This window comes from Ipomoea triloba, chromosome 1 (assembly GCF_003576645.1).
Source record: "Ipomoea triloba cultivar NCNSP0323 chromosome 1, ASM357664v1".
NCBI classification, from domain to species: domain Eukaryota; kingdom Viridiplantae; phylum Streptophyta; class Magnoliopsida; order Solanales; family Convolvulaceae; genus Ipomoea; species Ipomoea triloba.
In genome coordinates, this window is record NC_044916.1 from 32,123,718 (window position 1) to 32,149,244 (window position 25,527).

The window sequence follows — 25,527 nt, forward strand, 5'->3', positions numbered from 1 at the left end:
AAAAAATACACCTTGCAAATAATTTCACACCGGGAAATTTGATCTGATACTGAAGTCTGAATTGTCTTCAAAAGTTTTTATGTGAAGACAATTGAATAGAATTATTTTTCCAGATTGATCTTCTTCTTCACAAAAAGATGTTGGACTCCAATCTGTTTGCACAAAAGTGTTAAAAGCCTCTTGAATCTTCCTTGACTTAGATCTTGTTACCGGGCCACTCGAGACTTTTAATGGATCATTTATTTGTTGCATTCCGGTCTCATCATGGGTGACACTATTAACTAGAAAGATGGAATGAAAACATGAGGGAAACACATCCTGCATCTATTAATTCTTTTGCAACTAACGATCATATTTACCAAGTCTCCAATATATACTCCTTTGCCAGTATTTAGTTTATGCACAATGCAGCTGCTATAAGATTTTATTCATTTCCTTTATCTAAGTTGGGAGAATTAAAGGATGGAGCAAAAATTTAAAAGTGGTGAGCTACATAGTAGAAGGGGACAATACGAGAAGTTCTTTTTAAGTTATAGAGTTCAGAGAAATAAGGAGTCATGGTTCCCCTTGGTGTCAAGGTGACAAGGTGGCTTCATCCCAATTAGAAACTAGTATGCACAAATATTATATCAAAGTCTGGGCACAAAGAAACTTTCATGGCCATACTTACACGACTGGTGGCAGAACGCTGTATCCACAAAGCATCGTAGCAATTAGCAGCAAAAGAATGGCAAGAGATGAAACAAAAGTTCTTCCATACAGGAAAAACCAGTAATATATCAAAAACCATAGCAGAAAATGAGCGAATGTAATCTTCTCATCTCTCAAAAGCAAAACTTCTGCAACTGTAGCAATGTAATATACAGTTACTCTCAGGTAAAACAAAGACCGATGCCACAGAACCTTATTCTTTAAGAATTCCTCCAAATTCGTAAACAAGAACATGTACAAAGTCATGACTTATACAAACACTCAGAAAGCTAAAATTTGTTTGGCCGGCAAAACTTTCAGTCAAGTAGTCCGTATTCAAGGCTTTCCTGCACCTCGATCAAGCTCCATATAAGTGTGGAAATTCTCTCTATAACTGCTGATATCTTTTCAGCCCTTTTATCCTGTGTCTGGTCCATCTCAGACATATTATCAAGAAGTTTGACAGCGTCATTATGCTTGTTCATTAAGGAATTTAGCGAAGGTCGGAGCTCCTCCTCAGCATTGGTGGGAGGGTGGGTCTTCTCATTCTTCGCAGCAGGGGCAGGGGCAGGGGCAGGGTCAGGAGAAGGGTCAGAAGAAGACTCGTTAGATTTCATCTTGGATTCAGAGTCAGCAAGAGGAACACTAGGGTCAGCCGACAAGTTCAACCCAGAATCCACCGGAGGTAGCAAAGCACAGAGCAAATTCAATGCTGATTTGGTTTCTTCAGCAATCTGTAAACAAACAGATCAAATTAAAAAAAAAAAATTCTCAATTGAAAAAATTTATATTAAATTATATTTAATACCATATTCAAATCCGTATGAAGCAATTTCACAGCGGCGCTGGCTTCAGTAAGCAAAGTCAATGCATCAGTAATTGATGCACAACTCTTCTCCATTTTCTTCTGCAGCAGGTGGTTGTGCCTATCTTTTAGGCGCTTCATGGCAAGGTCGTGCTTCTTGATTGCCAAGTCCTCAGTACCCTTAATGTTTTGCAACACTGTTAAGAAACTGTTCTTCATGGCCTGCAATTGTTGACAGGCAATACACAAATTTTATGTCATGGGGTATTTTGAACTTCAATCTTTCATAATTTCAATATAAAGAACCAAAAGAAGATCTAACCAAGGCCTAAATGTGTGCAGTAAATTTAGGGTTTTAGGGTTTTAGGTCCTAATGGGGGCAAACTGAAAGATCCAGATGGCTCTGACTTTACATTGATATTACTAGAAGGTGGTGAGAACACCGAAGATCTCCCTGATGGAGGCAACAAACCCCCTCCATGGCCTGAAGATTTATCATCCATACACTAAATTCTCCTTACGCCGACTAGTTTGAGATCAGATCTCCGGAAAGATGGGTCTGCACATGGGGGGGAGAGAGAGAAATGGAGACGGGGGTTGTCGACAACTGAAAAAGGGGAAAGGGTGTTTTAATTATTTGTTGGCTCGCGTATGGTATGCCGTGGGGCTGTTCCGGAAATGTGGTTTACTTGATTGGATAAAAGACAGATTTGACTCCCTTACTAGTTCTGAACTTGCGCACTTTATCACAATCTGTTGGGGCATATGGAATGCTAGAAACCAAAAGGTATGGAATAATGTTGATTCTTCTCCAAAGCTAGTTGTGAAACATTCTTTATCTTATTTGAAGGAGTGGAAATGGGTCAAGCCAGATTCTGGAACTTTAAAGCTCAATATTGATGCTTCTATCCATCAAAATGCCTTTCACGTGGGAATGGGCTGGATACTCCGTGACCATCAAGGTTATTTTGTTGCCGCTCAAGCTGCTACGAGACCGGGTCCTCTTCATCCTAGGGAGGCCGAAGCTCTAGCTGTTAGGGAGGCTTTAAGTTGGCTAAAAGACAATCAATGGGAAGATGTTGTTGTGGAAACGGATGCTGAGATCTTGGTTCATCATTTGCATAAGCCGAGTATTTCTCCTTTTGGGTTACTTATTGCTGATATTGCTTCTTTGCTTTCAACTCTTAAAGATGTTAAGTTATGTCATGTTCGCAGAGATGCAAATGTTGTTGCTCATCTGCTAGCTAGCTATGCTTTTTCTCATTTCGCTCAAGAGACTTGGGTAGATACCAGTCTTCTTTTTATCTCTTCTGCTGTTTTGAGAGACATGCATATTAATTGAAGTTTTCCTTTTTTTTCAAAAAAAAATTATTTTTAATAGAGTTAAATCCTTTTTTGGTCCTGGACTTATAGTGCATTGGACAATTTTAGTCCGGATTTATTAATTTGACCACATTTTGCCCTGACTTTGTTAAAAGTGGACAATTTTAGTCCAACGTTAGTCAACCCGTTTGTCAGCAGTGAAATGGAGGGGTATTTCCGTCCTTTTTCAATCTCCAAACAATAGTTCATATGTAGTCCTTGGGTTAGTGACTATTCCATGTGTTTTCAACGAACCACCATTATTTCTGTTCAAGCCTCATCAGTGCCTTTTCTTAAAAGCTTAATAAATTTCTGTTCAAGCCATGAATATATCCACTCAGTTCACTGTTAACAGAAAACTTAAATCCCAGTGAGGACAGATAAAAATAATAAAACTCTTCAAATCCTATTCCCAGGGTAAAAGCCACCTATAGAAAACAGACATTTCCAACACCCATACCTCTTGAATCTTGATTTCTTCTAACTTCAGTACATACTGAAACTATCCTCATTGATCAATTCCCCACTCTCCTCTGGGTGGGTACATGTGTTTGTCTATAAAGGTGGCAAACCGACGAGATTCCGGCGAGTATGCCAGGTTTCCGGCCACGGGCAGCGGCGAAGAATCGGCTTCGGCTTCAGTTTCAACTTCAGCTTCAACTTCAGCTTCGGAAGGCGCGTCCGAGTCGTTCGATGAAATGATTCGACGGGAGATACAACAGGAGGCGGATTACTTGTTATCGACGGCGACTGCGCCGCCGCCGATGTTCTCCGGGTATGGACAGTCCGGGGAGATAACGGCCGTTGTGACGGCGCTGACGCAAGTTATGTCCTCCCAGAGGTCAGCCGGAGAACAGTGGAGGTTTGGCGCCGGCGCCGCCGCCGCTGCTCCTTCGTTGGCCGGCGGGNATAAAAATTATGAACAAAACTATATCAGGGGATGTGGATTGTGGAGGCAGAGGTTACTTGGAAGTAACCTTTTGTCTCAGTGCAAATATAACTTCTATTCTTATTATTCTTCTATGATTTTACTACACACCACATAAATTTGGCACATAATCATAAGGTGTCTCCTCTACTGGAGATAATCTTGATATTCTCCAGGATAGAGCTTGAAGATGGCAACATTATGCACAGATTGAACTTTAAATCCCTCACTCCCATGCTTATGCTTATAATTCAAAAAGATGAATATAAGTTTTGAGTATGACCAACATTCTTTGATGGTCATTGGGGAACTGGAAAGTGAAATGGGCATTGGTTCCTTTCAGCTAGGATCTTCTCCATGAGTTGAATTTGATAGTCAATTCTATTTTATTATAATTTTATTGGCAGATTGAATCAATGGCTTATCCATGATTGGCTCTTTAACATGTAATTGGGAAACCCTAAACAGGTAAAACAGTAAAAATTTCTTACTTCCAAAAAGGGATGGCTGATTATTTTGATCATAATTGGTTAAACTTGGTTTCTTAAGAAAAAAACTTCAACAGAGAGTGAATTTGATTGTTAAAATTTTCTTCCATGGGCTCACTGCCAATTTTCTTCCACAGAAGGAGATTTATCATCAGCAGAAAAGATTATCTGCTGAGCATGAAATTGGAAACCTAAGCTGCTAAAGTAGTATTTCTTATTTTCAAACACACATGAAGGACAGATTGGTGAGTAATATTAATATGTTGCAGTTTTTAGATTCTAAAAACTTTGGGACTCCAAAACTAAAATTTGCCCCAGGATATTTGAATTTGATAGAAATAAGATCAAACCCTAGTTTTTGTGTGAAATTTGATTGATTGATGCGCCTTTGAGTTGTCACGCATTGCAGGGGGCCAAACTCGAAGAATTCCCTTTCTGGTAGACTTAATCAGTTATACACTTGGGAATTTTCAATAATTTCAACGAGATTTTGTTTTTGTTTGCATAGGATAGGATATAGTTTAACATTAGACTTGTCGTGTTTGTTATCTACACGCTTCACCAATAAAGTTTGGAGAACGACTGAAAAATGGGGAGGGGATTCGCAACGAGAATAAAGCAAACACAAAGTGAAGTGTTAAAACAAATGAAATTTGGTTACAGATCCAGAAAAACAAATCCATTATCAAAAAGCAAAAACAATAGAGCCAAATCATCATCATCAAACAATGGCGAGACACGAAAATACAAACCGGTTTCGCGAATTCAATCTTAAGAGGATTCCCGCGAAGCACGGTTCCCTGGAGCGCGTCCTTGGCGGCCTTGGCATCTTCTAGGCTTCTGAAGTAGAGGAAGGCGTAGCTGCGGGCGGAGTAGGAGGTTATGCTGTCGACCTGCCCGTACTTCTCGAACAGAGCAGTAAGCTCGGCTTCGGTGACATCGGGGGTCAGATTACCAACCCACAGGTTATTCGTCGCCGTATCGAACTCCGGTTTCGCCGAGGATCTGAAAGGCGGCACCATGGTACAAACCCTAGACTGCAAAAACGGTTGCTCCGTATTTGGTTGCACGAAAATAAAAAAGGTGAGTCAAAAATTGGAACGGAGAATGCGAGAGGGGGAGATAAACAACAAATCTATGGGCGTCTGTCGTCTGGTCTACAAGTTATTATACGTATAAGATGGAGAGAGGGAGTGCGGCGACGTCGGAGTGTTTGCGAGAAACGGATGAGAGAAGGAATGAAAAACCGGGAGAACGCCTCGCCCTCGCCAAAGAACGTAAATCCCAAACAGAATTTGAAACAATTCCGGACTGGGTTCTAGATAACCCCAATTTATTTTATTACCCCTCTATTTATTTTCCTTCTGTATTACACTATATTACGGAGTATCTATCTATCTTTACTACTACGTATTTGAAACGAATTTTTCTATATATTTTTTTTTTCTTTCTGTATTACGGAGTATTTATTTACTGTATTAAAAATTGAGTATCATTATAAATTATAATTTAATTATAATTTTATTTAACAATATCAACTCAATATGTGAGACTATATCCAGTTTAATTTTATATACATTGTAATATTTCATTACAACACAATTAAAATATCCTTATAATTTAATTACACATTCATCTGACAATATTTACTCACTACGTTAGACACATTATTTGTAGATACAAAATCAATTTAACGTAATGATCATTGTTTATTTTCATTCATTAAAAGAAATAACGATGATCCACTGAATAACAATTGTTATATATAGCCGTAGGCAAGGTCACATTAGAAACGGAGTTGAACATATAAATTTTGCAATAATATAGGCACCATAAAACTCAAATTAGTAACGTGTTTTTTTTTTTTTAAGATAAACGCAGCTAGTCCATTAATTCATAACATAAAACGTCTACATCAATGATCAATGAAATGGTAAACCATTCCTTACAGTCAGATATAGAAACTACTTTTCTAAACCATTCCTTCAGGGAGTTTAAAGCTTCATCAAAGATATGGGTCTTCGTCATCATTCTTTTTTGCTCGCTCAGGATAGGATCAATACTTGTCGAAACCAAACTAAACGATTTATGCTAATGAAAATGAAAAGCTCGTGAAAGTAACGAGAGGAAAAATGCTCGTGAAACTAACGAGAGGAAAATACAATAATAGAGAAAATAAAAAAGTGGGTAAAGTCAAAGTAGGATTGGGAGTTCAAGACTACCAACACAAATCTCAATACCTACCTACTATTATTTCATTCAAAGGGAGAGAAAACGGAAGAAGAAGATATGTGGCGGTGATTGGAAGCGGACGGAACTGCGACGGTGGTCGGGGCGGAAGAANAAAACCGCCGGCTCAAAGCTCCATTAGAGCTCCGGCCGGAGGCCAACTCAGAGAAAGGCGTTTAATTTTAGAGAGAAAAAGAAGGCAGCATTAGGGTTTGTCTGTGATATTATTATTAATATTTGTGCATACTAAAGAGAAAAAGGAGGTAGCATTAACGTGTTGTTTATAAAACTCATTTAACTAAAATTTATATTATTATTATTATTATTATATACTCACATAGTCACATCCACATATTAAAATTTAACGTAACGATGAATTGTAATTTTGTATTACGAATCGGAAAAACCAAAATATATCTGGCTACGCAAATACAGTACACTAGCAGGAAAGGGACAAATAACCACTCCATCTCTCTCTCCAATCTCTCTAGTTTGTCGACTACGCTTAGTGGGTGGTTGCCTTGTACAAGTACTAACCAAATCTAGAAAATCAGTTATATACAGTCATGAAACAGACCCACTTTAACTTGTGGCTCAGTGGCAGTAGAACAGTTTAGTTTGAGAGGGAGGACTAAATGCAACTTCTCTTGCTGATTATTTAGTCTAAATCCTTTCTCTTGAGAGACATTTCAAAGTTGGAGAGGATCGAGGCCAAGGGCATGGGCGAGTTCCTTGACAAAAATGAAAGGGCACTCATTCCACAGCTGAATAAAACCTTGGCCACCCCATCAACTTCCTCCTCGTATTGTTCATAAATGAAGAAAACTGAGAACACCAGGACTAGGGCTGCATTTATACCTGGGTTCAGTAATTCAGGAATAGAATAGAATATAATAGGATGTCTTCATAACAACAACCATTAAACAAGGCAGTATTTAAACAGCTCATACCTACGCCAAGGATAGCAGTCAATGAAAGTGAAACAATCAGCTTCAAACAGTACAGCAGCCCTGCCACCTTCAGAAATAAATGATGTTACTAGAGTACAACCAACTAAATTGCACAAAAAAACATTTTGTGTCAATTTTATTACCATCTATATTTTTTTCTCTCAGCTTCCCATATCATTCTTATTATCTCAGAAATAAGACAAAAGAAGATATTTTATTATACCACATCTCCACTACAACTTCAAACTACAATATCCAAGGACTAGGATCAAAACTCAAAAGCACTTTTTGGTTTTCTCTTTTTCTTCATATGAGACCATGACTACACTATAAGAAACATTTCTAACCCAAGGCATTCAGAAACCCCGAAAGGTGTCTTAACAAGTTCGTTCTGAGTTTTCATTAATTAATTAAATATATCTTAGAATGGAATCCAACAAAAATAAAACCAGGTACCATAGGACCTAAAAATTGAATCACCTAAGTCGCCCAAGCAATACCTTTGTCCCACTTTATTTACTCCTCATTCACATTCCATACAATTATCCCCATCCAAAAGTAAAGTGAGTCCATAATCCCTTTCGTAGACACACACAGTAATAGGTTTCTCTGAGATACTGCCACTAGGGTAACTTTCTATGTCACACAAATGAAATTAACAGTAGATGCCATCTAAGACACTTTAGTAGAACTATAAGATTAGTTAAAGGGTGATATGAATGGGACATTGGGACTAAGGTGTGACTATGAGAACTTTCCATTCTCTCAACAACAAATAAAAACAAGCGGAAAGAAGGATGAAACACTTCAAGAATATTTAACTTGAATTACTTGGTCAGTATTACTTGAATCAGATAACTATGCATAACAAGTTTCATTTGGAAGCATACCTTCAGAAACGTACACCAGTCTTCTCCTTGGGCCAGCAACCTTCTTCCGTGATTCATTCTATTCCACATATTGCCTATTGTTGTGACACATATTCTCATATCCACTTCTGAAATCTCAAAACAAGACCACGATATTCTTGGAACAGTGATCCCATATCTGCAAAGATGTCACTATTTCATGAATAAAGAAGTGCTACACAGATCTGCCTCAACAAGTAAACGGATAAGATGAAAGCATCAAGTGCCAGTTCCCTACAAAAATACTACTTCAGTATTGTCAAGGATTGATAGTCAAATGACTAACTTTAGATCTCAATGTGTTGACACAATTCTGCATGGTTGCTTGTGGGAGAGACAGAAATATAGACCTATCTACACCATTCAAAAGATAATAATTGTGCTACAACACATGGATGACCATACAACATGAGTACTATAAACACATTAGTCTTACATAGAGAAGATAGATGACTAACTCCTGATGTGGGTGACACTATTAACTAGAAAGATGGAATGAAAACATGAGGGAAACACATCCTGCATCTATTAATTCTTTTGCAACTAACGATCATATTTACCAAGTCTCCAATATATACTCCTTTGCCAGTATTTAGTTTATGCACAATGCAGCTGCTATAAGATTTTATTCATTTCCTTTATCTAAGTTGGGAGAATTAAAGGATGGAGCAAAAATTTAAAAGTGGTGAGCTACATAGTAGAAGGGGACAATACGAGAAGTTCTTTTTAAGTTATAGAGTTCAGAGAAATAAGGAGTCATGGTTCCCCTTGGTGTCAAGGTGACAAGGTGGCTTCATCCCAATTAGAAACTAGTATGCAAAAATATTATATCAAAGTCTGGGCACAAAGAAACTTTCATGGCCATACTTACACGACTGGTGGCAGAACGCTGTATCCACAAAGCATCGTAGCAATTAGCAGCAAAAGAATGGCAAGAGATGAAACAAAAGTTCTTCCATACAGGAAAAACCAGTAATATATCAAAAACCATAGCAGAAAATGAGCGAATGTAATCTTCTCATCTCTCCAAAGCAAAACTTCTGCAACTGTAGCAATGTAATATACAGTTACTCTCAGGTAAAACAAAGACCGATGCCACAGAACCTTATTCTTTAAGAATTCTTCCAAATTCGTAAACAAGAACATGTACAAAGTCATGACTTATACAAACACTCAGAAAGCTAAAATTTGTTTGGCNCGCTTCATGGCAAGGTCGTGCAACTTGATTGCCATGTCCTCAGTACACTTAATGTTTTGCAACTCTGTTAAGAAACTGTTCTTCATGGCCTGCAATTGTTGACAGGCAATACACAAATTTTATGTCATGGGGTATTTTGAACTTCAATCTTTCATAATTTCAATATAAAGAACCAAAAGAAGATCTAACCAAGGCCTAAATGTGTGCAGTAAATTTAGGGTTTTAGGGTTTTAGGCCCTAATGGGGGCAAACTGAAAGATCCAGATGGCTCTGACTTTACATTGATATTACTACAAGGTGGTGAGAACACCGAAGATCTCCCTGATGGAGGCAACAAACCCCCTCCATGGCCTGAAGATTTATCATCCATACACTAAATTCTCCAAACCCAACCCTAAAATTCCAACACCTGAGCAAAATAGCTTGACAAACCCTAATGCCCAATAAATATCAAAACACTCAAAGACTAATTCAAACTAAGAACTCCGTTTCTGCTACCCGTAACTTGAACAGCTTGCTTTCTTGCCCCCAAACTATCAAAAGGGTGGGTATTCAAGCCCAAGATATCACTTCATACAAACACACAGATGAGTTCCTTCACCAAATTCAGCCCTAGAAATGTAAAGAAACACTTGTAAAATCAGTGGAACGGGAAAAAGAACAAAAACTCCAAATATATATCTGAAAAATTTTATCTATTCAAGAGAACAGTGCAGAAATACTGATCAACTGAGAAGAGAAGGAGACGCGTGAATTCCAGATACGAGAGAGGAACTTATATTTTTAAAAGCAATAAAGCGAGTTAAAATGATAAAGACAGAAGAAAAAGAGCTTACGCCGACTAGTTTGAGATCAGATCTCCGGAAAGATGGGTCTGCACATGGGGGAGAGAGAGAGAAATGGAGACGGGGGTTGTCGACAACTGAAAAAGGGGAAAGGGTATTTTAATTATTTGTTGGCTCGCGGATGGTATGCCGTGGGGCTGTTCCGGAAATGTTGTTCTACTTGATTGGATAAAAGACAGATTTGACTCCCTTACTAGTTCTGAACTTGCTCACTTTATCACAATCTGTTGGGGCATATGGAATGCTAGAAACCAAAAGGTATGGAATAATGTTGAATCTTCTCCAAAGCTGGTTGTGAAACATTCTTTATCTTATTTGAAGGAGTGGAAATGGGTCAAGCCAGATTCTGGAACTTTAAAGCTCAATATTGATGCTTCTATCCATCAAAATGCCTTTCACGTGGGAATGGGCTGGATACTCCGTGACCATCAAGGTTATTTTGTTGCCGCTCAAGCTGCTACGAGACCGGGTCCTCTTCATCCTAGGGAGGCCGAAGCTCTAGCTGTTAGGGAGGCTTTAAGTTGGCTAAAAGACAATCAATGGGAAGATGTTGTTGTGGAAACGGATGCTGAGATCTTGGTTCATCATCTGCATAAGCCGAGTGTTTCTCCTTTTGAGTTACTTATTGCTGATATTGCTTCTTTGCTTTCAACTCTTAAAGATGTTAAGTTATGTCATGTTCGCAGAGATGCAAATGTTGTTGCTCATCTGCTAGCTAGCTATGCTTTTTCTCATTTCGCTCGAGAGACTTGGGTAGATACCAGTCCTCTTTTTATCTCTTCTGCTGTTTTGAGAGACATGCATATTAATTGAAGTTTTCCTTTTTTCAAAAAAAAATTATTTTTAATAGAGTTAAATCCTTTTTTGGTCCTGGACTTATAGTGCATTGGACAATTTTAGTCCGGATTTATTAATTTGACCACATTTTGCCCTGACTTTGTTAAAAGTGGACAATTTTAGTCCAACGTTAGTCAACCCGTTTGTCAGCCGTGAAATGGAGGGGTATTTCCGTCCTTTTTCAATCTCCAAACAATAGTTCATATGTAGTCCTTGGGTTAGTGACTATTCCATGTGTTTTCAACGAACCACCATTATTTCTGTTCAAGCCTCATCAGTGCCTTTTCTTAAAAGCTCAATAAATTTCTGTTCAAGCCATGAATATATCCACTCAGTTCACTGTTAACAGAAAACTTAAATCCCAGTGAGGACAGATAAAAATAAGGAAACTCTTCAAATCCTATTCCCAGGGTAAAAGCCACCTATAGAAAACAGACATTTCCAACACCCATACCTCTTGAATCTTGATTTCTTCTAACTTCAGTACATACTGAAACTATCCTCATTGATCAATTCCCCACTCTCCTCTGGGTGGGTACATGTGTTTGTCTATAAAGGTGGCAAACCGACGAGATTCCGGCGAGTATGCCAGGTTTCCGGCCACGGGCAGCGGCGAAGAATTGGCTTCAGCTTCAGCTTCGGCTTCAACTTTGGCTTCGGAAGGCGCGTCCGAGTCGTTCGATGAAATGATTCGACGGGAGATACAACAGGAGGCGGATTACTTGTTATCGACGGCGGCTGCGCCGCCGCCGATATTCTCCGGGTATGGACAGTCCGGGGAGATAACGGCCGTTGTGNTACACTTAATGTTTTGCAACTCTGTTAAGAAACTGTTCTTCATGGCCTGCAATTGTTGACAGGCAATACACAAATTTTATGTCATGGGGTATTTTGAACTTCAATCTTTCATAATTTCAATATAAAGAACCAAAAGAAGATCTAACCAAGGCCTAAATGTGTGCAGTAAATTTAGGGTTTTAGGGTTTTAGGCCCTAATGGGGGCAAACTGAAAGATCCAGATGGCTCTGACTTTACATTGATATTACTACAAGGTGGTGAGAACACCGAAGATCTCCCTGATGGAGGCAACAAACCCCCTCCATGGCCTGAAGATTTATCATCCATACACTAAATTCTCCAAACCCAACCCTAAAATTCCAACACCTGAGCAAAATAGCTTGACAAACCCTAATGCCCAATAAATATCAAAACACTCAAAGACTAATTCAAACTAAGAACTCCGTTTCTGCTACCCGTAACTTGAACAGCTTGCTTTCTTGCCCCCAAACTATCAAAAGGGTGGGTATTCAAGCCCAAGATATCACTTCATACAAACACACAGATGAGTTCCTTCACCAAATTCAGCCCTAGAAATGTAAAGAAACACTTGTAAAATCAGTGGAACGGGAAAAAGAACAAAAACTCCAAATATATATCTGAAAAATTTTATCTATTCAAGAGAACAGTGCAGAAATACTGATCAACTGAGAAGAGAAGGAGACGCGTGAATTCCAGATACGAGAGAGGAACTTATATTTTTAAAAGCAATAAAGCGAGTTAAAATGATAAAGACAGAAGAAAAAGAGCTTACGCCGACTAGTTTGAGATCAGATCTCCGGAAAGATGGGTCTGCACATGGGGGAGAGAGAGAGAAATGGAGACGGGGGTTGTCGACAACTGAAAAAGGGGAAAGGGTATTTTAATTATTTGTTGGCTCGCGGATGGTATGCCGTGGGGCTGTTCCGGAAATGTTGTTCTACTTGATTGGATAAAAGACAGATTTGACTCCCTTACTAGTTCTGAACTTGCTCACTTTATCACAATCTGTTGGGGCATATGGAATGCTAGAAACCAAAAGGTATGGAATAATGTTGAATCTTCTCCAAAGCTGGTTGTGAAACATTCTTTATCTTATTTGAAGGAGTGGAAATGGGTCAAGCCAGATTCTGGAACTTTAAAGCTCAATATTGATGCTTCTATCCATCAAAATGCCTTTCACGTGGGAATGGGCTGGATACTCCGTGACCATCAAGGTTATTTTGTTGCCGCTCAAGCTGCTACGAGACCGGGTCCTCTTCATCCTAGGGAGGCCGAAGCTCTAGCTGTTAGGGAGGCTTTAAGTTGGCTAAAAGACAATCAATGGGAAGATGTTGTTGTGGAAACGGATGCTGAGATCTTGGTTCATCATCTGCATAAGCCGAGTGTTTCTCCTTTTGAGTTACTTATTGCTGATATTGCTTCTTTGCTTTCAACTCTTAAAGATGTTAAGTTATGTCATGTTCGCAGAGATGCAAATGTTGTTGCTCATCTGCTAGCTAGCTATGCTTTTTCTCATTTCGCTCGAGAGACTTGGGTAGATACCAGTCCTCTTTTTATCTCTTCTGCTGTTTTGAGAGACATGCATATTAATTGAAGTTTTCCTTTTTTCAAAAAAAAATTATTTTTAATAGAGTTAAATCCTTTTTTGGTCCTGGACTTATAGTGCATTGGACAATTTTAGTCCGGATTTATTAATTTGACCACATTTTGCCCTGACTTTGTTAAAAGTGGACAATTTTAGTCCAACGTTAGTCAACCCGTTTGTCAGCCGTGAAATGGAGGGGTATTTCCGTCCTTTTTCAATCTCCAAACAATAGTTCATATGTAGTCCTTGGGTTAGTGACTATTCCATGTGTTTTCAACGAACCACCATTATTTCTGTTCAAGCCTCATCAGTGCCTTTTCTTAAAAGCTCAATAAATTTCTGTTCAAGCCATGAATATATCCACTCAGTTCACTGTTAACAGAAAACTTAAATCCCAGTGAGGACAGATAAAAATAAGGAAACTCTTCAAATCCTATTCCCAGGGTAAAAGCCACCTATAGAAAACAGACATTTCCAACACCCATACCTCTTGAATCTTGATTTCTTCTAACTTCAGTACATACTGAAACTATCCTCATTGATCAATTCCCCACTCTCCTCTGGGTGGGTACATGTGTTTGTCTATAAAGGTGGCAAACCGACGAGATTCCGGCGAGTATGCCAGGTTTCCGGCCACGGGCAGCGGCGAAGAATTGGCTTCAGCTTCAGCTTCGGCTTCAACTTTGGCTTCGGAAGGCGCGTCCGAGTCGTTCGATGAAATGATTCGACGGGAGATACAACAGGAGGCGGATTACTTGTTATCGACGGCGGCTGCGCCGCCGCCGATATTCTCCGGGTATGGACAGTCCGGGGAGATAACGGCCGTTGTGACGGCGCTGACGCAAGTTATGTCCTCCCAGAGGTCAGCCGGAGAACAGTGGATGTTTGGCGCCGCCGCCGCTGCTCCTTCGTTGGCCGGCGGGTATTCCGTCAATTCTCCGTCATCTACTTACTCGTCGACGAGCTCTAGCTCCGGCGCCGGTCAGAAACAGAGACGTGAACAGGAAGAAAGTGTTAGTCAGATTCCTGAACATGTTTAAAGGGTTTATGGAGGGTTTGGAGAGTTTAGAACTCCGGCGCAAGTGGAAGGAGGAGGAAGACGGCGTGGAAGGAGAGGGAGATTGGAAAAGGACGGAAATACCCCTCCATTTCACGGCTCACAAACGGGTTGACTAACGTTGGACTAAAATTGTCCACTTTTAACAAAGTCAGGACAAAATGTGGTCAAACTAATAAATCCGGACTAAAATTGTCCAATGCACTATAAGTCTAGGACCAAAAAAGGATTTAACTCTTTTTAATATTATTACTACGTATTATTTTGAGGATAATTATAACTCTGTATTAGATAATTAGATAATAATAATAATAATAATCTAAATCCATTTAATTATTTCATTCTTATTTTACATATTTTTATAGTACAAGAAAATTATATTATGCCATTAAATACTTACTTTTGTTAACTTTTTTTTTTATATGCTTTGGTTTTTTTTTTTTTGGAGAATATATATATATATATATATATATATATATATATATATATATATATTTCCTGGGTACACCTTACAGACGATGCTCAATTCAATGTAAGGAGAAGTTTAGGGATGCCAGGTACCGTAATATTACCTTCTTCTTTTTTCTTTTTTTTTTTTAATTATAATCTACTACTAATTATCTAAACATAATGTCATATTATTACGTTTCATGCAGATTTAATACTAACTGAAGTTGAAAAGAAGAACTATGGTTTGACTGAAATAGAAAAACTCTTGAATGCTTGGAACAAGTCATTAGCTGATTATCCACCAATGCCTATACTAGATGGAATTACAAATAGAAATTTTGGTAATAGGTTGTTGTTTGAAGAGATGTCATATAATTGCGATGCTTTAAAAGAAAAACATGAGTTTTACTTGGCTGACCATCTCTTCTACCCCCAGAGACTGGAACTGCTGTTCAGAAAGTGTAAAGAAGAACACAGAATAAATACAGTTTGTGTGAGAATTAATGTTTACTATTCTATGCTAATACAAAGGTTTATTAAGAAACAAAATAAAATAATGAACAGTAGTATTCAAAAAAAAAAAATAATGAACAGATTGAACGTAGAAATTCACTTCATATTCAATCCACAAGCACAATATAAAATAGTCAACCACAACTTTCTGTTAGATCATTAATCATTTTTTACAGTATTCCTAAATTGAGTTTAGAAAGGTGCCCTAACTCAAGGGTCACTTTTTATGTGCCATAAATTGATTAACTTTACTACCATAATATTCAATACATTCACTGAATGCAAAATGAGGAAAAGAAACAAGCAATGCAACAGTGCTGGAAACACAAAGGTAATCTAAACACAGAAATGAAAGCCCAAAACCAGTTGGAATAGGAAGGAGGAAGTATTACGTGTGGCCTTTTGGACCCTGCATGTGTAGGCTCAGAGTAAGCTGTCACATAATCTTGTGTATGCAAAGTATTCCTATAAGGAAATTGTCCCTCCCTTGCAAAGTCAAGACCTTGCTCCTGCAAAGTTGAGAAGATACTTTAAGTTCATATCAAATGTAAAAACATGGAGAACTATAGTTTCAACCATAATAATAGTACCCAAACAATCAATTTAACGCTCAACTTCAGTTACTAAACCTAGCAAAGATTAATATTAATAAGATATTCTTTTTCCACAGGATCTAAATAACTTAATAACTCATACAAAATGCTTTAAAGATCTAACATTCTATTGGGGAAGAACAACAATTAGCCAGCACCAGATCAATGGATTACACCAACACTTAAAACACATAATCCACAAAGTACTAAAGTAGACCCAGGAAGAATATTTTAAGAACATCATTGAGCCTTTTTCTCATAAAGTATAACTAACCCTTCTTGCAGGATGTGACCTGAGATAATCCACACGAATCTGTTCTCCACTGATCTGCTTCCCATTCATAGTTTTAAGTGCTTCTGTAGCATCTTCCAAACGAGCATAGTCAATATAAGCTGTGTTCCGATCCTTTATGAATTTGAATTCTAGGATTTTGCCAAATTTCTTAAAATGTTCCTCTAATTCTTCTTTAGAAACAGACTGGCCTATCCCAGCCACCCACAGACTTTTGCACGGCTTAGCCTACCAAAGAGAATAAAAATTTAAAATAGATTATATAGCTGAGGTATAGCAAGTTACAACCAATGTATAAAAATCAAGTGATGGATGTCATCCACCACACCAATGAATATATAACACTTGCAGAATGTATGAATACTTTAATAAATAAAAGAAACGCGTATGAGAGGCACTACAGACTTGATCATCCAATCAGATCATTTATAATGAGCAAATTTGTTCCAGATTTTCAAGAGTTACTGAAGATAATCGTATTGACCACACAAATAATGCAGCATCAATCACATTTTCTTTATTTACACCAGCATATTCTGAAAGAGACAGCTGAAGGGTATGACCATGTTTAAGGGAATTCCTTAATTTATTTTAAGGCATTCAGTCCAAGACTCCAAGATGAAAAACACAGTTGTTAAGCAATGAATCAATGAAACATTAAGACCGTACAGGATTTTCAGAACAGTGGAAGGAAATTGAAGGCATCGTGTTGGGATGGAAATAATGGAATCATCATATTCACAAGATAAAAATTATGAACAAAACTATATCAGGGGACGTGGATTGTTTGCCAGAAACGGATGAGAGAGGGAATGAAAAAACCGGGAGAACGCCTCGCCCTCGCCAAGGAACGTAAATCCCAAACAGAATTTGAAACAATTCCGGGTTGGGATCTAGATAACCCCAATTTATTTTATTTATTTTCCTTCTGTATTACGGAGTATCTATCTATCTTTACTACTCCGTATTAAAAACGATTTTTTCTATACATATTTTTCTTTCTGAATTACGGAGTATTTATTTACTGTATTACAAAAATGTGTATCATTATAAATTATAATTCAATTACAATCTTATTTAACAATATCCACTCAATATGTAGGACTGTTATTCAGTTTAATTTTATATACATTGTAATATTTCATTACAACACCACTAAAATATAATTACAATTCAATTACACATTCATTTGACAATATTTACTCACTACGTCTACGTGAGACGCATTATTTATGGAGACAAAATCTGACAATATTTACTCACTACGTGAGACGCATTATTTATAGAGACAAAATCAATTTAACGTAATGATCATTGTTTATTTTCATTAATTAAAAGAAATAACGATGATACACTGAATAACGATGATTTCAAAAAACAATTGTTATATATTGCCATAGGCAAGGTCATATTAGAAACGGAGTTTAACATATACATTTTGCAATAATATAGGCACCATAAAAACTCAAATTATTAACGTGTTGCTTTTTGTTTTTTTTTTTACTGAGGCTCAAACCCACTCTCATCATCCATGTGGGAGTGTTAACCGGGACACCGAATGTCACTAGACCACAAGGTCTTTGGCTTATTAACGTTGTTTATTCATTTAACTAAATTTATATTATTATATTATATACTCGCAAAGTCACATCCACGTATTAAAGTTGATTATGGAATGATGAATTGTAATTTTGTATTACCAATCGGAAAAACCAAAATATATCTGCTACGCAAATACAGTACACTAGTAGGAAAGGGACAAGTAACCACTCCATCACTTTCTCTCCAATCTCTCTAGTTTGTCGACTACGCGTAGTTGGTGGTTGCCTTGTACAAGTACTAACCAAATCTAGAAAATCAGTTATATACAGTCAGGAAACAAACCCACTTTAACTTGTGGCTCAGTGGTCGTAGAATAGTTTGAGAGGGAGGACTAATGCTACTTCTCTTGCTGATTATTTAGTCTAAATCCTTTCTCTTGAGAGACATTTCAAAGTTGGAGAGGATCGAGGCCAAGGGCATGGGCGAGTTCCTTGACAAAAATGAAAGGGCACTCATTCCACAGCTGAATAAAACCTTGGCCACCCCATCAACTTCCTCCTCGTATTGCTCATAAATGAAGAAAACTGAGAACACCAGGACTAGGGCTGCATTTATACATGGGTTCAGTAATTCAGGAATAGAATAGAATAGAATGTCTTCATAACAACAACCATTAAACAAGGCAGTATTTAAACAGCTCATACCTACGCCAAGGATAGCAGTCAATGAAAGTGAAACAATCAGCTTCAAACAGTACAGAAGCCCTGCCACCTTCAGAAATAAATGATGTTACTAGAGTACAACCAACTAAGCGTAATAAATTGCACAAACATTTTGTTTCAATTTTATTACTATCTATATTTTTTTCTCTCAGCTTCCCATATCATTCTTATTATCTCAGAAATAAGACAAAAGAAGATATTTTATTATAGCACATCTCCACTACAACTTCAAACTACAATATCCAAGGACTAGGATTAAAACTCAAAAGCACTTTTTGGTTTTCTCTTTTTCTTCATATGAGACCATGAGTACACTATAAGAAACATTTCTAACCCAAGGCATTCAGAAACCCCGAAAGGTGTCTTAACAAGTTCTGAGTTTTCATTAATTAATTAAATATATATTAGAATGGAATCCAACAAAAATAAAACCAGGTACCATAGGACCTAAAAATTGAATCACCTAAGTCGCCCAAGCAATACCTTTGTCCCACTTTATTTACTCCTCATTCACATTCCATACAATTATCCCCATCCAAAAGTAAAGTGAGTCCATAATCCCTTTCGTAGACACACACAGTAATAGGTTTCTCTGAGATACTGCTACTAGGGTAACTTTCTATGTCACACAAATGCAATTAACAGTAGATGCCATCTAAAACACTTTAGTAGAACTATAAGATTAGTTAAAGGGTGATATGAATGGGACATTGGGACTAAGGTGTGACTATGAGAACTTTCCATTCTCTCAACAACAAATAAAAACAAGCGGAAAGAAAGATGAAACACTTCAAGAATATTTAACCTGAATTACTTGGTCAGTATTACTTGAATCAGATAACTATGTATAACAAGTTTCATTTGGAAGCATACCTTCAGAAACGTACACCAGTCTTCTCCTTGGGCTAGCAACCTTGTTCCGTGATTCATTCTATTCCACATATTGCCTATTGTTGTGACACATATTCTCATATCCACTTCTGAAATCTCAAAACAAGACCACGATATTCTTGGAACAGTGATCCCATATCTGCAAAGATGTCACTATTTCATGAATAAACAAGTGCTACACAGATCTGCCTCAACAAGTAAACGGATAAGATGAAAGCATCAAGTGCCAGTTCCCTACAAAAATACTACTTCAGTATTGTCAAGGATTGATAGTCAAATGACTAACTTTAGATCTCAATGTGTTGACACAATTCTGCATGGTTGCTTGTGGGAGAGACAGAAATATAGACCTATCTACACCATTCAAAAGATAATAATTGTGCTACAACACATGGATGACCATACAACATGAGTACTATAAACACATTAGTCTTACATAGAGAAGATAGATGACTAACTCCTGATGCGGGTGACACTATTAACTAGAAAGATGGAATGAAAACATTTGGGAATGATCCCTTTAATGGGTGACAAGTGCAGAAAGAGAAGTTCTTCAAAGGTTCAATTATCCCTCAAAAAGTATTTGCACCCATTTTGTAGTCCTTTTTTCTTTTGAGGTAGTAGGGGAGTACTTGCAGAAGTTGGACTAAGGGAAACACATCCTGCATCTATTAATTCTTTTGCAAGGATCATATTTACCAAGTCTCCAATATATACTCCTTTGCCAGTATTTAGTTTATGCACAATGCGGCTGCTATAAGATTTTATTCATTTCCTTTATCTAAGTTGGGAGAATTAAAGGATGGAGCAAGAATTTAAAAGTGGTGAGCTACATAGTAGAAGGGGACAATACGAGAAGTTCTTTTTAAGTTATAGAGTTCAGAGAAATAAGGAGTCATGGTTCCCCTTGGTGTCAAGGTGACAAGGTGGCTTCATCCCAATTAGAAACTAGTATGCACAAATATTATATCAGAGTCTGGGCACAAAGAAACTTTCATGGCCATACTTACACGACTGGTGGCAGAACGCTGTATCCACAAAGCATCGTAGCAATTAGCAGCAAAAGAATGGCAAGAGATGAAACAAAAGTTCTTCCAGACAGGAAAAACCAGTAATATATCAAAAACCATAGCAGAAAATGAGCGAATGTAATCTTCTCATCTCTCCAAAGCAAAACTTCTGCAACTGTAGCAATGTAATATACAGTTACTCTCAGGTTAATTGGAAAAATATATTACAGTTATTCTCAGGTAAAACAAAGAACGATGCCACAGAACCTTATTCTTTAAGAATTCCTCCAAATCCGTAAGCAAGAACATGTACAAAGTCATGACTTATAGGAACTTCATTCAAATAGATAAAAGGTTCATAAATTGCAGTACCAACCTTTTCCACCACCTAAGCGCTTATGCACTTTCGATTCTTCATCATAATCAGCATACCTTGAAAAAAACGAGTCCTTCGCTAAATGAGGGGATAACCTCACAGTTGTTGTAATTGCTTCCTGTATTACAAATTGATCTAGCAAATAAGTTGTTGGGTCATGATTTTATAAAGTAAAATAAGTGCTAAAGTCAGATTAAACATCCTCAAATCCAATTGCAAGATGAAACTAGTTTCAGATTGCACTACACTCAATAGCACATGGATCTACAACTCTCCAAGAAAGAGAAGAAACACATCTAACTTAGTATTAGTGATACTCAAGAAAACTACTTGTTTTGAACTATCAATTCAGGTACTTGTGTAGTTGTGTACCCAATCAGAATATAAAAAAGATAGATAAACAGCAAATTCAAAACCTAGGGGCACCTTTCTCTCATCCGTTTCAACACAAGAAGTCAGTCTGTACTTGAGTAAGAAATTCTTATAGTATAGGAGTTAAAGATAATCTCTCGGCAGTTAGGATAATGATGCTGGTAATCCTGATATTCAAGCACAAAGATTAAAAATATACTTGATGATCAAAGAATGATGCAGAGCCTTAAATTCTATAGAGATGAGGAACTTTATATGATCTACACATAAAAGTCCCCAGGGACTAAAAGTAATATCATGATTAGTCTTGTCATGTTTATAACATTTAAAAAATGCTTAATGCAATACCTGATCAGCTGAGATGTATTACACAACAAATATGTAGTTGCTCAAGAAATTTAAATGTCAATAAAATGAAATAGAAGAAATGAAATAAGAACAAGACAAGAGGTGTGATAAAGTAGTTTCAAACTTACTTCCATTGGAACAATTCGAGAATATCTTAAATACTTCTGTGACGCAGAGCAGTTAAATGTCCTACTGCACAATGCCAAGTCAAAAAAATTATAAACTGTTGCATAGTCATCAAGCTTCCCACTGTTTATCTTTAAATGGATGCTCTTCACATGAGAAAGAATGCATTTCATCACACTAGAAGGAAGCCTTAACATTGGCCTGCAATTAGAAAGAGAAAATGCAGTTTCAGGAACCAATGCAGTGGAATTCATATTTAATATAAAACAGAAAGAAAAGAGATATTCAGATATTGCATTTCTGGGGTATAAAAAGGGCACGTTTGCCATGTTTTCAAGTCCATATGAGAAAGTTAGTAGAAAGCCGAAAGTAGATGTATAAGAATCAACTCAGTAAATGGCCAAAAAAACACTAAAACTTTAAGTTAGATTAAACTACCTTCAAGTTTGCATGGTTACCTGAGGCACTAGTTTAAGTTTTCAAATGATACTAACTGCCATTATCAGTATTTCTACCAGGGGTAGAATGGAAAATAAAAGATAAAAACAAAAGCCCATCATTAACTACAATGGCAAATACAATAAAAATAAAGACTAGTTTTGCTATAAAGAGGAATATAGTCTCTTTATTGCTTTTCCTTTGTATGAACTTCATTTTTGTCTGTTTTATTTTGTTTTTCATTTCAATCAGGTGGTTTTCATGACTTCTTTTGTTTGGAGATTACTTTTAATTAATTAAGGAATATAAGATTCAAACAACAGTGATCTAAATAGTGTTTTCCATTCCCAATGAACCAAAACCCTTTCCACCAGAAGTTTTAGGGGGCAGTGATTCCAAGTAATGCAAAGATAGTCAACTCCTGACTTTCATGTACCAATAGATGGCTGCCATACAAAAAGACCTTAATTATGAGAATAGATTTTTTATTCAGTCATCATCCCTTGGTCTATGCCAAAGCATCTTGTTTCCAATAGTCCAATTTATCAGAAAAAGAGGAATAAGAAAACAAATTGAGAGGCCTTACCTTTGATACCCCAATCCCTCCAAGACCAGAGATGTGAATAATGACAGTGTCATAGGCTCAAGATTATTGATGAAGAAAGCCTACAAAACATAGATTGCAACATCTATACAGACATATGGCCATGATTTGAGAAGGAAACACAATAATGAGAGATCTTAAATCAGTACCTTGCCAGACACAAGAGTCGTCTTGGAAGTTAGAGCTTCTTCAGCACAGATATGGGCATGGGCAAGATTCTCCACATAGGTGAAGTCTAATCTATTATCACCTCTCCCTATAATAAACTGAAATGAGAATTTCTATTACTTATTCTAAAAGATTATGAACAAAGTTCTAAAAAGTGAAAGGTATCAAAAGATTCATGATATTGACTATTGAGAGCTTGTATGGTGATCCTAAAGAACCAATACATCAGACAAATCCAGCACTATATTTCCCATTTGCAATATCCAAGGCACATCATGTATAGGGCATAATCAGCTAGATAACCAAGTCTAGAGATACGAGGAAACAGTTCCATAGAGACATAAAGCATGGACTGGACTTTGAATATTTTGATATGCGTTGATATTTTAGCCAATGAAAATATTTTACCAAAGCCTTCATAAATGAGTAAAGTAGATGAGTAGCTTTCAAACCTTAGCCCACCAAGACTTTGCCATCTTCACAACCATTGGCAGAAGCTGTTTATCCCCTGGTCCAAAAACATAGCTAGGACGAAGTGAACATGTAAGAAGGCCATCAACATTGTTAGCAACTAAGATAAGAGCTTCAGCTTGAGCCTTAAGATCAATGAACATGTTCTCAAACTGCAACATTTAATCATTAAAAGAGGAAAGTAAGAATATAGAGGTGAAATAGGTGCACGACTTATTTTAACAAATGCAAGTTAAAATTTAAAAATGCAATGGAAGATAGAGAGTCAGAGACATACTTTACCAGCAAAAGGCAAGGACTCGTCACCATTTTCAATATCAAGCCCCTTTTCAAAAACAACATCAGCACGGCTGTTGTATATTAGTCGCTTGACTTTACACTCCTGGCAGACACTAATGACATTTTTTGCACCTGATGGACAAACCATTCTATTCTAAATGAGAGCCATTTTCAGCATTCAATTACTTACGTGAATAAGTGTTTAGGTGATCTCATTAAACAAAGAGGAATTACCTTGAACAATGATTGCATAGCAAAACAACAAATCGGGAGGGTGTGAATCCATAGTATCCATATAGAATACAACTGACACACCTTCAATAGCTGCATACGAGGAAGGAATACCATGCATGTAGTCAGTGAGAGCATAGTTTCGTATTTCAGTGTAAACTAAGTTGCAGGAAAATGTAGAAATCTTGTGTATATTAAAAAATGAGTAGAATCATTTACAACCTTCACACTAAATCACTTCTCTAACTCATTTTCCTTCCCTCTACAATCTAAAAATAACAGAAACCAACTTCTTCAAATTTTCAGCCGAACAGCTAATGAAACAATCACACAAATACATTCAGCGATGCGGCATGAGCTAGAATAAGAAATTAAACAATGAAAATTTTCAATAAATTTAATCAAATCAAAACATTGTTTCCTTACATGAAAAAAAAATAAAGAAAATAGTAAACCAAGGCGGGGATCATATGCCATAAACACAATCGACACATCAGTAGAATGTGCAGTACTATGCATTATGCTTCTTGGATATACCTTTGGTGATCTGAAACTTATCGCGAACATCGACGCGGTGATAGGAGGCAAGGCCGGAGGAGAGGGCTTGGGACAGTAGCGAGTCGGATTCAGAGTCGGAGGCGTCGAGTTCGGGGGATATAGCGGAATCGGCAACTCGGACGATCCAGTTACCGAGTCTCAACAGCCTTCCGACCAGCGATCGGCCAACGAAGCTTCGTCCTCCCAAAACAACACACGTCTTCAACCCATCTTGATCCGTCGCCATTCTTTTCCCTCCTCTCTGCGGTTTATTTTCTCGGATATGAAGAAATAAACAAAATGAGAGAGAGGGTTTAGCGTAGAAAGAGTGCAAACTTTTAGAGAGAAAATGAAGAAGGTGGGTGGGTTTGGTGTCAAAATAAAAAGTCACAAAAGAGGGCCTCGGCGGTGAAGATGTCTGGGTGAGGAGTCAGTGGGTTTTGGCGGGTACACTTCACGGTATTACGTCAGCTGTAATGGCCATGTCATCAACCGGCGGATTCATCGAGACTCGTCAATCGTCATCGTCATCGTCATCGTCATAGTATTCAACTGAATAATTATTATAATAAAATCTTTAGATTCAGAACCAAACTGATACCATTAACCATTATCACAAATATATTTTTTTTTTGAAAACATTATCACAAATATTTAAAAACAAAACTTATTCTTTAGTGAAGATTAACAAGTACTCCATTTTGTCCATAACACCGATTGATATTAAAAACACTTCAAAAAACTAAATTTGATATTACTATTATAATCGAGAAATTAAAATTTCGTTGCAAACCTGCAATAAGCATTGTTAAGAATTAAAAAATGAAAACCCTTCCGATCCAAAAAAAAAAAAAAAAAAAGGG

At 37.3% G+C, this 25,527-nt stretch overlaps 5 protein-coding genes across 12 annotated transcripts in view; all 5 read right to left on the reverse strand.

The window, feature by feature from the left end:
• LOC116025873 (3beta-hydroxysteroid-dehydrogenase/decarboxylase-like) overlaps positions 1-981 on the reverse strand; it is a 3,220-nt gene extending 2,239 nt beyond the window's left edge. The window contains exon 1 of the mRNA XM_031267251.1: positions 671-981. Within this exon, the coding sequence (XP_031123111.1) occupies positions 671-957 (287 nt within the window). The 5' untranslated portion in view covers positions 958-981. The remainder of the gene's footprint in view (positions 1-670) is intronic.
• The window catches only part of LOC116025805 (probable transcription factor PosF21), a 43,767-nt gene extending 33,242 nt beyond the window's left edge, over positions 1-10,525 (reverse strand). Inside the window, exon 1 of the mRNA XM_031267182.1 lies at positions 10,395-10,525. The gene's annotated coding sequence lies outside the window, so the exon portion shown is untranslated. The remainder of the gene's footprint in view (positions 1-10,394) is intronic.
• LOC116025833 overlaps positions 1-16,800 on the reverse strand; it is a 33,730-nt gene extending 16,930 nt beyond the window's left edge. Inside the window, exons 1-5 of one of the 5 annotated variants that reach the window (XM_031267211.1) lie at positions 12,832-12,957; positions 12,313-12,607; positions 1,909-1,945; positions 1,499-1,717; positions 878-1,424 (exon numbers count right to left, since the gene is read on the reverse strand). In XM_031267211.1, the coding sequence (XP_031123071.1) occupies positions 1,008-1,424; positions 1,499-1,717; positions 1,909-1,945; positions 12,313-12,365 (726 nt within the window). In that variant the 5' untranslated portion in view covers positions 12,366-12,607; positions 12,832-12,957 and the 3' untranslated portion in view covers positions 878-1,007. Of the gene's footprint in view, positions 1-877; positions 1,425-1,498; positions 1,718-1,908; positions 2,037-9,572; positions 9,648-9,838; positions 10,348-12,312; positions 12,608-12,831; positions 12,958-16,056; positions 16,174-16,531 lie in introns of those variants that run through there. The other 4 variants (XM_031267202.1, XM_031267194.1, XM_031267223.1 and 1 more) reach the window with 4 other exon arrangements.
• Positions 6,863-25,527, reverse strand: part of LOC116025859 (3beta-hydroxysteroid-dehydrogenase/decarboxylase-like) — a 21,819-nt gene continuing 3,154 nt past the window's right edge. The window contains exons 2-5 of one of the 2 annotated variants that reach the window (XM_031267232.1): positions 9,232-9,557; positions 8,343-8,499; positions 7,453-7,519; positions 6,863-7,360 (exon numbers count right to left, since the gene is read on the reverse strand). In XM_031267232.1, the coding sequence (XP_031123092.1) occupies positions 7,161-7,360; positions 7,453-7,519; positions 8,343-8,499; positions 9,232-9,518 (711 nt within the window). In that variant the 5' untranslated portion in view covers positions 9,519-9,557 and the 3' untranslated portion in view covers positions 6,863-7,160. The remainder of the gene's footprint in view (positions 7,361-7,452; positions 7,520-8,342; positions 8,500-9,231; positions 9,558-25,527) is intronic. The other variant, XM_031267238.1, reaches the window with a different exon arrangement.
• LOC116025787 (3beta-hydroxysteroid-dehydrogenase/decarboxylase) lies at positions 18,218-25,164 on the reverse strand. Of its 3 annotated transcripts, none has more exons than XM_031267130.1 (12): positions 24,665-25,164; positions 24,131-24,220; positions 23,895-24,028; positions 23,599-23,769; positions 23,128-23,244; positions 22,961-23,040; positions 21,939-22,137; positions 21,091-21,208; positions 20,715-20,889; positions 19,687-19,843; positions 18,796-18,862; positions 18,218-18,696 (listed from the first exon to the last, which is right to left on the reverse strand). In XM_031267130.1, the coding sequence occupies exons 1-12, from the start codon at positions 24,909-24,911 to the stop codon at positions 18,509-18,511; spliced, it is 1,743 nt and encodes a 580-aa protein (XP_031122990.1). In that variant the 5' UTR covers positions 24,912-25,164; the 3' UTR covers positions 18,218-18,508. The 3 variants fall into 3 exon arrangements, with proteins under 3 accessions (XP_031122990.1, XP_031122997.1, XP_031123006.1); XM_031267137.1 differs by having other exon boundaries at positions 23,895-24,050; positions 24,665-24,834; XM_031267146.1 differs by lacking the exon at positions 24,665-25,164 and having other exon boundaries at positions 23,895-24,045.